The following is a 12,833-nucleotide window of genomic DNA, read 5'->3' as shown; positions in this document are numbered from 1 at the left end:
TGTGATTTATGTCAAAGAGTGTTCTTCCTATGTTTTCCTCTAAGAGTTTTAGAGTGTCCGGTCTTATGTTTAGGTCTCTAATCCATTTTGAGTTTATTTTTGTGTATGGTGTTAGGGAGTGTTCTACTTTCATTCTTTTACATGTAGCTGTCCAGTTTTCCCAGCACCACTTATTGAAGAGAATGTCTTTTCTCCGTTGTATATCCTTGCCTCGTTTGTCATAGATTAGTTGACCATAGGTGCGTGGGTTTATCTCTGGGCTTTCTATCCTGTTCCATTGATCTGTATTTCTGGTTTTGTGCCAGTACCGTATTGCTTGATTACTGTAGCTTTGTAGTATAGTCTGAATTCAGGGAATCTGATTCCTCCATCTCCGTTTTTTTCCCTCAAGACTACTTTGGCTATTTGGGGTCTTTTGTGTCTCCATACAAATTTTAAGATTGTTTATTCTAGTTCTGTAAAAAATGCCATTGGTAATTTGATAGGGATTGCATTGAATCTGTAGATTGCTTTGGGTAGTAGAGTCATTTTCACAATATTGATTCTTCCAATCCAAGAACATGGTGTATCTCTCCATCTGTTGGTATCATCTTTAGTTTCTTTCATCAGTGTCTTATAGTTTTCTGCATACAGGTCTTTTGTCTCCCTAGGTAGGTTTATTCCTAGGTATTTTATTCTAGGAATGCAAGAGATTTCTGCGCATTAATTTTGTATCCTGCAACTTTACCAAATTCGCTGATTAGCTCTAGTAGTTTTCTGGTGACATCTTTAGGATTCTCTGTGTATAGTATCATGTCATCTGCAAACAGTGACAGTTTTACTTCTTCTTTTCCAATTTGTATTCCTTTTATTTCTTCTTCTTCTCTGATTGCCATGGGTAGGACTTCCAAAACTGTGTTGAATAATAGTGGCGAGAGTGAAATCCTTGTCTTGTTCCTGATCTTAGAGGAAATGCTTTCAGTTTTTCACCATTGAGAATGATGTTTGCTGTGGGTTTGTCATATATGGCCTTTATTATGTTGAGGTAGGTTCCCTCTGTGTGCACTTTCTGAAGAGTTTTTATCATAAATGGGTGTTGAGTTTTGCCAGAAGCGTTTTCTGCATCTATTGAGATGATCATATGGTTTTTATTCTTCAGCTTGTTAGTATGGTGTATCACATTGATTGATTTGTGTGTATTGAAAAATCCTTGCATCCCTGGGATAAATCCCACTTGATCGTGGTGTATGATCCTTTTAATGTGTTGTTGTATTCTGTCTGCTCCTATTTTGTTGAGAATTTTTGCATCTATATTCATCAGTGATATTGGTCTGTAATTTTCCTTTTTTGTAGTATCTTTGTCTGGTTTTGGTGTCAGGGTGATGGTGGCCTCGTAGAATGAGTTTGGGAGTGTTCCTTCCTCTGCAATTTTTTGGAAGAGTTGGAGAAGGATGGGTGTTAGCTCTTCTCTAAATGTTTGATAGAATTCACCTGTGAAACCATCTGGTCCTGGGCTTTTGTTTGTTGGAAGATTTTTAATCACAGGTTCAATTTCATTACTTGTGATTGGTCTGTTCATATTTTCTATTTCTTCCTGGTTCAGTCTTGGAGGGTTATACCTTTCTAAGAATTCGTCCATTTCTTCCAGGTTGTCCATTTTATTGGCATAGTTGCTTGTAGTACTCTCTTAGGATGCTTTGTATTTCTGCGGTGTCCGTTGTAACTTCTCCTTTTTCATTTCTAACTTTATTGATTTGAGTCCTCTCCCTCTTTTTCTTGATGAGTCTGGCTAATGGTTTATCAATTTTGTTTATCTTCTCAAAGAACCAGCTTTTAGTTTTATTGATCTTTGCTATTGTCTTCTTTGTTTCTATTTCATTTATCTCTGCTCCGATCTTTATGATTTCTTTCCTTCTACTAACTTTGGGTTTTGTTTGTTCTTCTTTCTCTAGTTCCTTTAGGTGTAAGTTTAGATTGTTTATTTGAGATTTTTCTTGTTTCTTGAGGTAGGCTTGTATTGCTGTAAACTTCCCTTTAGAACTGCTTTTGCTGCATCCCATAGGTTTTGGATCGTCGTGTTTTCATTGTCATTTGTCTCTAGGTATTTTCTGATTTCCTCTTTGATTTCTTCAGTGATCTCTTGGTTATTTAGTAACGTATTGTTTAGCCTCCATGTGTTTGTGTTTTTTACGTTTTTTTCTCTGTAATTGATTTCTAATCTCATAGTGTTGTGGTCAGAAAAGATGCTTGATTTGATCTCAGTTTTCTTAAATTTATTGAGAATTGATTTGTGACCCAAGATGTGATATATCCTGGAGATTGTTCCGTGAGCACTTGAGAAGAAAGTGTAATCTGCTGTTTTTGGATGGAACATCCTGTAAATATCAATTAAATCTATCTGGTCTGTTGTGTCATTTAAAGCTTGTGTTTCCTTATTAATTTCCCGTTTGGATGATCTGTCCATTGGTGTAAGTGAGGTCTTAAAGTCCCCCAATATTATGTTACTGTTGATTTCCTCTTTTATAGCTGTTAGCATTTGCCTTATGTATTGAGGTGCTCCTATGTTGGGTGCATATATATTTATAATTGTTATATCTTCTTCTTGGATTGATCCCTTGATCATTACATAGTGTCCTTCCTCGTTTCTTGTAACATTCTTTATTTTCAAGTCTATTTTATCTGATATGAGTATTGCTACTCTGGCTTTCTTTTGATTTCCATTTGCATGGAATATCTTTTTCCATCCCCTCACTTTCAGTCTGTATGTGTCCCTAGGTCTGAAGTGGGTCTCTCGTAGACAGTATATATATGGGTCTTGTTTTTGTATCCATTCAACAAGCCTGTGTCTTTTGGTTGGAGCATTTAATCCATTCACGTTTAAAGTAATCATCGATATGTATGTTCCTATGACCATTTTCTTAATTATTATGGGTTTGTGTTTGTAGGTCGTTTTCTTCTCTTGTCTTTCCCACATAGAGAAGTTCCTTTAGCATTTGTTGTAGAGCTGGTTTGGTGGTGCTGAATTCTCTTAGCTTTTGCTTGTCTGTAAAGCTTTTGATTTCTCCATCGAATCTGAATGAGATCCTTGCTGGGTAGAGTAATCTTGGTTGTAGGTTCTTCCCTTTCGTCACTTTAAATATATCATGGCATTCCCTTCTGACTCGTAGAGTTTCTGCTGAGAAATCAGGTGTTAACCTTACGGAGTTCCCTTGTATGCTATTTGTCATTTTTCTCTTGTTGCTTTCAATAATTTTTCTTTGTGTTTAATTTTTGCCAGTTTGATTACTATGTGTCTTGGCGTGTTTCTCCTTGGGTTTATCCTGCCTGGGAGTCTCTGCGCTCCCTGGACTTGGGTGGCTATTTCCTCTCCCATGTTAGGGAAGTTTTCGACTATAATCTCTTCAGATATTTTCTTGGGTCCTTTCTCTCTCTCTTCTCCTTCTGGGACCCTTATAATGCGAATGTTGTTCCATTTAATGTTGTCCCAGAGGTCTCTTAGGCTGTCTTCAGTTCTTTTCATTGTTTTTTCTTCATTCTGTTCCACAGCAGTGAATTCCACCATTCTGTCTTCCAGGTCACTTATCTGTTCTTCTGCCTCAGTTATTCTGCTATTGATTCCTTCTAGTGTAATTTTCATTTCAGTTATTGTATTGTTCATCTCTGTTTGTTCTTTAATTCTTCTAGGTCTTTGTTAAACATTTCTTGCATCTTCTTGATCTTTGCCTCCATTCTTTTTCTGAGGTCCTAGATCATTTTCACTATCATTATTCTGAATTCTTTTTCTGGAAGGTTGCCTATCTCCACTTCATTTAGTTGTTTTTCTGGGGTTTTATCTTGTTCCTTCATCTGGTACAAAGTTCTCTGCCTTTTCATTTTGTCTGTCTTTCTGTGAATATGGTTTTCCTTCCACAGGCTGCAGAATTGTAGTTCTCTTGCTTCTGCTCTCTCATCTCACAGTTTCTGTGGGTTAGGAGTCTGAGCGCAGCTTATCTAGTCCTGCTTAGGGTCTCACAAAGCTGCAATGAGAATGTTGACTGAGTTGTATTCTCATCTGGAGGCTCAGCTGGGGAAGTATCTGCTTCCAGACTTCCTTAGGTTGTTGGCAGAATTCACATCCTTGTAACTGTGAGACTGAGGGCCCCAGATTCTTTTGGCTGCTGTCAGCTCCTAGAGGCTGCCTGCAGTTTCCTGTCATGTGGACTTTCCCAGCCTGGATGCTTACTTCATCAGGCCCGAGAGGAGACTGTACAGTGAATTTACTAGCAAGACAGAGTCTTGTGTGACATGAGGTCATCGTGGGAGTGACATCCCATCACCTTTGCCATATTCCCTTGGTGAGAAGCAAGTCACAGGCCCCACTCACACTGAGGGGGAAGGGATTGCACAAGGAGGTGAACACCAGGAGGCAAGGATCATAGGAGGACTGCCTTTAGTCTGTCTGCTCCATCCTTGTCTTGCTTTTCCCTATAGTTTTACAACCTATGTGTGCATCACTAAAGAATATCCTGTTTGTGTACTTTGTTTAAATGGAATCTTACTGTAGTTACTCTCCAGTTTGCTTTTTAACTTAACATTGTGAGGTAAATTTATGTTGATGCTTATTCCTGTAGTTCATTTATTGTTCACTGCTGTATTGTATTTCATTATAGAAATATTTTATTTATCCATTTTCCTTTCAATATGTATTTGGGCTGCTTTCATTTTGTGCTAATCGAAACAATGCTACATTGAATATTTTTGTACGTCTTCCTTGTGCATATTTGCAAAAAATTCAAGGTAATATGCCCATAGTGGAATTGCCTGTGTGTATCTTCAGCTTAACTGGATAATTCCGAATTGTCTTCCAAAGTAGTTCTGACCTACACTCCCAGCAGCAGTGTTTAACAGTGCCAGTTATTCCACGTCCTCACCAAAATTTGGTATTGTCAGGCTTTTAATTTTTGCTAATCAAATGGGTATGATATGGTGTTTTGTTATGGTTTTAATTTACATTTTCCTTATTACTCTTTTAACATGTTTATTGGTCATTCTTGTTTTCTCTTATGAAGATATCTCTTTGGGTCTTTTGCATAATTTTCTATTGTACAATATATACTTTTTAATATTGATTTTTATATATTCTGGATATTAAGTTTGTATATTCTTTTGTGTATTCTGGATACTAATTCCTTGTCATTTTTAAGTTTTGCAAATTCCTTCGTCAGTTTGGGACTTGTCACACTTCTTATTTAGTGTCTTTCAGTGGACAGTAGTTCTTAATTTTAATGTAGTTGAATTCATCAGTCTTTCCCATTATGGGTGTTATTTTTTGTAACTTGTTTAAGAAAATTAAAATTATGACTACACTGAAGACACAAAATTTTCTGTTTTCTTCTAAAGTTTAATGTTTTGCCTTTCATGTTTAAATGTTTAAGTTAGTGTTTGTATTATATGTGGTATGAAGAAGGGATCCAATTTGATTTTTGTCCGCATACAAATAACCAGTTGTTCCAACACCATTAATTGAATAATCCTATCTTTACCCACTAATCCGCTTTGTCAATTCTGTAATAAATCAAATTTCACATGTACATTGGTCTGTTTCTGGACTATTAGACTTCATTTTTTCTGTTTGTCTGTCACTGTCCCTATTCAGTGTTGTCTTCTTTTCTACATGTTTTGACATCTAAAAGGCCAAATTCCTCTACCTTGTTTTTCTTTGTATCTCATTTATTCCTAACTCTCTACTCTTCTCTATAAACTTTACAGTCATCTTGTCAGGTTCCATGAAAAGTCCTGTGGAGACTTTGGTATTGATTTAAATCGGTACATGTATGGCACTAGTCAACATTTTGCAATGCTGAATCTTTCTATCCATGAATGTATTAGGTATAGCTCTTCACTTATTTAGGTCATTTAAAATGTTTTTTATTAAAGTTTTATCATTTTCTCTATAAAAATCTTTAATCACTTTTGTTACCAATTCCTAGCTCTCTTATATTTTGTTGATATTGTAAAAGTTACTGTTCTAAAAATATATATATTTTCTATTGCTGATTTATAGACATACGGTTAATTAAGTTTTGTATATTGGTCTGTGGCCATCTTGCTAAATTGTCTTAGTAATTATAATTTATCTGTAGTTTGCTTTAAGTGAATGATCATACTGTCTGCATAATTCTGTTTCTTCCAATTTGATCCTTATATTTTAAATTTCTTCCACCCTATCTTTAGAGCTCCCCTACAGAGTTGTCACTGAGTCAGAACATGTACATTTAAATGTATCAGGTGCCTGAAAGGTCATCATTTTCATGAAGTTTCCACGTCTACCCTAACACATTATCTTCTCCCTCCTCTGAGATTTTATGAATTTACTTGCCTGTACTGCTTTTTTGTCACTCACTCTAGGTTTGCAATGGTAATTATCTTTGTATATGTTATGTCTTGGACGTTTTATTCTCCTCACAGCACAGGCACAGTGCCTTGGGCCTTTCGGTATCAAAGATAAGTTGGTTCCTTGGTTGAAATGCTTTCAGGGCACTTGCATTTATATGGAGATCACTGAATTATTCGAGACAATCTCTTGAATAATTTGAGACAGTATCTCCATAAGAATAAATATGATGTAGGGGGAGTTCATAAATCTCTTATCCCTGTAGTATATCTTTGCATGTGAGTGTGCTGTGTCTTCTCATGAGTCCCTAATATTTCACAGCATGCTCTCTTCCAGATGAACAGTGTAGCATATAATATCAATAGCAGTTGTTTGGCCATTACATGGCATGTTTATTACGTCTAACTGCTCTTCCAAAGTTACTCATTTTCATGTCTTACTCAGCACTAGCACCAGCCCTTGTTGAATGCTTAAAGGACATTATAATAAGATTATAATTGACATGGCATTATAATAATATTATTACAATTTTAAGTGGTAATAGTAATAATGAGTGTTGAAATAATAGCATAGTGGTCACCAGAACTGGTATATGACATGGTTCATGTAAATACTAGCAAAGGGCTATGGGGATTTTTGTTTGTTAGTTAATGTGGTGCTACCAGGTCACAACAGAATTTATATTACTTAGCCATAAAGCTTATGATTATGTGGAATTCTTGACAATTTTTGAATATTTGAGAGGTTTCACTATTTCAGAATTTATTCATAAACTGAGACTTATTTTTGTATCATGCCGTTTCAGGTACATGAAATATGACTGCACTATATCTTACTTTTGAATAAAAGTAACTTTGTAGGTATTAACTAATCTTTTCATTTGATGCCTTCTAACTTATCTTCCTTTATTTATTTATTTTATTTTTTTGCCTAGGTGCCATTAGGCTTCTCAGCTCCATTAGATGACCTTCCCCCAGTCCCCCATATGGCATGCTGTACCCTGGAAAACCTGTATCTTCTGATGGGAAGGGAACTGGAAGATCTAGAGAAGGTACCTCCAGGAAATGTGCTAGGTAGGGTGGTGTTATGTATTATATCTGTAGTCCATTCTGAGAGATTACCTGTCACACAAACTAAGTGAAGTCTTCAAAGGAAATGACTTTGATCTCGTTTTTGGTTTGTTTATTTTTGTCTGGTGTCCTTAGGCTTTAACTTAGTGCATTTGAGTAATTAGCATGTACAGCAATAGCTTGCTGTAAATTATGGTAGTTCTACTTAAAAAAAAAAGTAATCTGTGAATGCTCTATCCTAAGCTGGAGTTCCATTTGTTTGGGAGCAAGAAGGAGAATTCCTGCTCACATTAAAGTCAGTCTAGATGAATAAGACACTTCTGGTTCTAAATTATCGGAAACTATTCTGATGTAAAGATCTATTTTCTCGCAATATTTTTTATCCATTGAATGTTGCTTTATATTATATATCCATAAATACTGCTCCTTATCTCCATAGTGTTTATTACTTGCTTGGCTTCTGCTCTTTGTGTGCAGAATTCACATTTTAAGGTCCTTAGTGCAATCCTAAAGACTTAGCTTAAGGAATTTCCCTTGGATCATCACAGGAACCTGAGTGTGTTGTGGAATGTTGTATCCCATTCTGAACCCTTAGGGTCCTTGTCAGCTATAGAGCTATTTATTGGGTGATTGCTTGGGCTGGGGATTCTTTTTTATGTTTTAGAGAAATAATCTAGACTACTGGTCCAGAACAGCTGGATTTTGTCCACTTTAGTCCGGGAAATATGCCAAAGCATTTTGATGCTCCCTTGCTGGGATACATTCTTTTTAAAACTTTTTCATTCCTTTTTTGTTGTTGTTTTGTTTTTTTGGTATGAAATTAGTAGAATTCCTAGCTTCTCATCAGTGTTACCCATTCTTTTCACCCCTTTGGAAAATGCTATTGAACCTTAACAATTGATATAACTTTACGAGCTTCCGTAGCCAGCAAAATATTTTATCAGGAAGGACATGGGAAGATGAACAGAAAACACCCTATTTTTGTTTATAAGCCTTCCTTGGGATTACTGTATTTCTCTTGATTCGATTAATTTTGTTTCTTAAATGGAAGGTGAGGTCGAAGATCTCTTAACACAATGTTCAAGTGAAAGAAAAGGTATTGAATAAAGGGTTGAGTGAATGGTTTTTATAGTATCCCCTCCAGTTAAGGCTCATTGTTTGTGCTCTTTCCCCAGTAGAGGTTAGGAACTTGACATGCAATAGTTCTGGTTTCCTTCTTTCTGTTTCTAGATTTCCATATGCTGTTCAGGACTGAGGTCAGCTGGGTTATAAGTAGGGAAACCTTCTCTCTTTCATCTGCCTCCTAAGGCAGCCCTTAACTCTGCCATCTGCTACAGGAGACCTACTACAAGTTAAAACTGTCTTCGTCTTGGAGAAAAGAGACATGCCTCATTCTCTTTTACTGATCTTTTAAAACATTTTGGGGTGTTGGTACGAGCTAGGGTGGTGGAGGTGATTAAACATTCATTTACCAAATTCAGTGATAAAAAAATAAGATAGTTGGACACCCAACTTTGGGACAAAATGGATTAGGGAGAAAAGCCAGATTTATTTCGTTTAAGAATTAGGATTGTATTTAGCTGCAGGTAATCAAAAAACCAACTGCATAGTCTTAAACTTCACTCAGTAGGAAGTTTAAGATAGAGGACAGAGAGTTGAGGGCTGGTGGGATGGTTCTCCTATGTCATCAGGGAGCCAGGTTCCTTCTCTTTGCCTGTTTGCAATCCTCAGCATGTGGCTTTTGTCCCCATGGAACCAAGATGGCTCCTGCATCTCCAGGAATCACATCGACATTCCTGGCAGAGAGAGGGCACAAGGGCCAAAGGCCTTCTCATAGCACTGATGTTTTTATTTGGGAAGAAATGCCCTGTTAGTGACTGATGTATATATCCTCATTTCTTTGTAATTTTGTCATGTGATCACCCCTAGCTGCAGTGGAAGCCAAGGATTGAGTCTCTTATAGTCTCTACAATTAAGGCAAGGGATATTGGGGTTGTGAATGGCTTTTGAATAGCCAGTCCACACTGTCAGCCACATTTCCTCCACGTTGCCCTGGTGTTGCCTGAGGCCCCTTCATTAAGGTTCTGTTTCTTTACATTAAGGAGGAAGATAGTCTTCCAGAATGATTATAAATGTAGCATTGAAGGGGTTGGAATCCAGCCAACCACTTTGACTTACCTTCTGAATTGAAGCAGACAGTAATTGTTTTCCTTCTATTAATCCAAATCTAAGGGAGCCTCATGCCTGACTAGAGAACATGAGTATACCAAAATTCTGGTCATAGTTTTGCCACTAACTAGTTATATGGCCTCAGGCCAACTGTATAACCTTTCTGATCCTCAGTTTTGCCACATGATTTGGACTAGAGAAATTTTTACCAACATTTCTTATAGTAAAAATAGAACAGCTACTTTAATTTCTTTTTCTGAGAAGACTATTTATGGACTCCCAGGGCTTCTTTTGTTATAGTTATCATACATTCTAAACTTTAAGGACAGAACATTAAATAGCATTGTATGGATACATTTTATTGCTGTAGCTGTAAAATATAAACAAAATTATATTTTGTACGTCTTGTTTATAAAATACATGCATACAAATGTAAAAATAAAGTACAAACAGAATTCAAGTTTAAAATTGCCATTATATTATGGCAGGTTGACATTTCAGTGAGGATGGAGTAAGATACAAATTCTTAATACTTTTGTCATGAAAATCTTCCCTGGATTATGTCAGTATACCACTGGTTGAAAAAAGTCCTGAACTAGATTATCTCCAAGGTTCCCTCAGACTTTAACTTTTCAGGTTTGTGTTTTTTAGAGAAAAATCTTATTTTAGTTATTAGGATATTTCCCTTCCTAGTACTCCTTAGAAGGAACAGTACATTTTTGATATGGTTACTTGGTTGGGTTGAGAACCCATTTCAGTGGCTCTATCAGAACATGTTGAACTAGTTACTAGCCTGAGAGTCAGAATTACCTTTTGTAAGGCAAATTTCACTTGTTTATTGATTAAAAAACTGGAGCATATGTAGCAGTAGTAGCAGTTTCATAAGCCAGGTGTTTAATAAAAGCAACCTTTCAAAGCTAGGAGTAAGTTTAAGGCAGGACAGAGGAAAAGGCCAAGAATTCTGGTATGTTAAGAGGTGAGAAGCAAACAGAACAAGAGAAAGCTAATTGCCAGCAAGGGTAACAAATGCTGGGATTCTAGCTATCAGGTTTCTATGTCAGCATTGTTGTTGTTTACTTAAAACAGGTTTGTCTTCCTGTGGCAGGGGGTGGGCAGGGGGTGAATGGAAAGAATAAGTTGAGTGGCTGAATGTGGTTGAATTAATCTACATGTTCCAGTTATCTGTTGCTGCATAATAAACCACCCAAAGCCTAGTGGCTTAAAACAAAGGCACTTGTAAATTTTTCATGAATCTGCAATTTGGACATGGTTTGGTGGGACAGCTTGTCTCTGTGCCACATGGTGTCGGTTGAAGTGCTCAAAGCCTGGGTGCTACAGTTATGTGAAGGCTCTTTTCACTCACTTGTCTGCTGTTTGATGCTGGTTGTCGGCTGGGACCTTTTCTGGAAGTGGAACTGGGGCTGGAGCATGTGGCCGCCTGGCTTCCTCACAGCATGGTGGCTGGGTTCTGCAGGTGAGCATCCCAATAGGGAGAGCCAGGAGGGAGCTGTATCAACTTTTATGACCCAGCCTCTAAAGCCTTCAGTCTCATTTCCGCCACCTTCTCTTTATTAAGAAGTGAGAGTCGCTAAGACGGGTCCATACTCAAAGAGAGGGAACTAACTCCACCTTTGCTGGGAGATATGTCAAGGAATTTGTGGACATGTTTTAAGATGACCACACCACTAATCATAGATAATTTCTTGTTTCCTTTTGTATTTTAGCAGGCCCGTGGTAGGACACATATTGCAAATTAAGACATAGCGATGTTCATAGTGATCAGGCAGGCCTGTAAACTTCTTTTTCACTCTTCCTAACTTAGAGAAAAAGTTACAATTCTCATTTTAATAAGAAAATAGTAGAGTGATATGACCGATACCCATATGCTTTTCATCAGAAATGATACCAAGTCAGATTTATCAGGTGCAGATGAAAATTTTTGTTGGGGAGGGAAATGAAAACATTATATGGCATTCTTGAACAAGTCAGTGTAAAGTCTAAAGGAAAGTTCCTTTATTGGTACTTGAAAAATGCAGATTTCACACTTGAACTCAGCTATAACTCACTTGGAATACTTACACCGACTAAGTGTGGTTAGATTTTATGGTCTGGAAATAGTCAATTTAAAGTTTAAAATCATTTAATTCCAACCTGATGTTTGAAAAGTTGGTATAGATGGGACCAGAGAAACCTTACTGTGTTGAACACACAATAGTCTTTTGTTCAATTCTCTACTGAGAGTTTCTCTAAAAATAAATGTTTGCTACAGGCGCCTATTAAAATGTGAGGGGAAATTGAATTAGGATTCCAAATCTTTAGCCTTTTCTTACACACTTCTATATCTCTTCCATATGGTTAAATCTTTAAAAATTTCAGGGACATATTCTAAGAGGAAACATGATATTCCTCTTTTTGCAACATGAAGAAAATAATAAATATTAATTAGCCTTTTCCTGAAATGGCTTTAGTTTTGCCGTGGTTGGTTGCTGGGTTGATAGGAAATCAGTGTGGATTAAATGGAGAGAGGGAGTGTATGTGTTCTCCTTAGTCATGTGGGGTGACTGACGAGGCAGAAGCCATTGAAGGGTTTTACTAGCAGGTTTGATTTGATTATTTCAAGGGAAAGCTCAGCAGTTTGTGACTCTTAAGCCTTTGTAGTACATTTGTAATACTTTAAATTCACTTACTAGTGAATTTCTTTTAAATATGCCTTACTATCAGCATTTCCACTTGGAAAGACTCTGTTTTAATCAGTAAATAACCAGCAGCCTTACTAGTCATTTCTTAGTATTAATAGTTCCAACTGATTTTAGTAAGTTTTCTTTGCAGATGATAATGAATTTGTTCTCCTGTTTCCTAAGAGTTATGTGTCTTATTTCTTTTTATTTTTATTGCCTATAAAAGTATGATAAATAATAGTTATAGCTGCTGTTCTGTCTTGTTCCTTCCTGACTTTAATGAAGATATTCCTAGTATTTTAGTTTCAGGTTTGCTGATGCCTATTGATTCATATCTCTTAATCATGCTAGGAAAGTTTTGGGTTTTTTTTAAAAATCAGGAATAGATACTTAATTTTTATTGATACATTCTCAGCCTCTGAAGACAAGGTTATAGAGCTTTTCTCCTTGCTATAATTGATATCATGAATTATATTTATTTCCTGGTTATTAAGATGTCCTTGTGTTTCTAGAAAAAACAGTACTTGAGCATTTTCATATTTTCTCCATGCACTGTTAGATTCA

General features: G+C 36.6%; 1 protein-coding gene across 2 annotated transcripts in view; it reads left to right on the top strand.

Moving 5' to 3' along the window:
- EFL1 (elongation factor like GTPase 1) overlaps window positions 1-12,833 on the top strand; it is a 134,465-nt gene that overhangs the window by 44,615 nt on the left and 77,017 nt on the right. For both annotated transcript variants that reach the window (XM_036843059.1, XM_036843061.1), the window contains exon 15: window positions 7,287-7,425. In XM_036843059.1, the coding sequence (XP_036698954.1) occupies window positions 7,287-7,425 (139 nt within the window). The remainder of the gene's footprint in view (window positions 1-7,286; window positions 7,426-12,833) is intronic.

Source organism: Balaenoptera musculus, chromosome 2, assembly GCF_009873245.2.
Source record: "Balaenoptera musculus isolate JJ_BM4_2016_0621 chromosome 2, mBalMus1.pri.v3, whole genome shotgun sequence".
In the NCBI taxonomy this organism is placed as follows: domain Eukaryota; kingdom Metazoa; phylum Chordata; class Mammalia; order Artiodactyla; family Balaenopteridae; genus Balaenoptera; species Balaenoptera musculus.
Note: the sequence above shows the minus strand (reverse complement) of the source record. Positions and strands in the feature narration are given on the sequence as shown.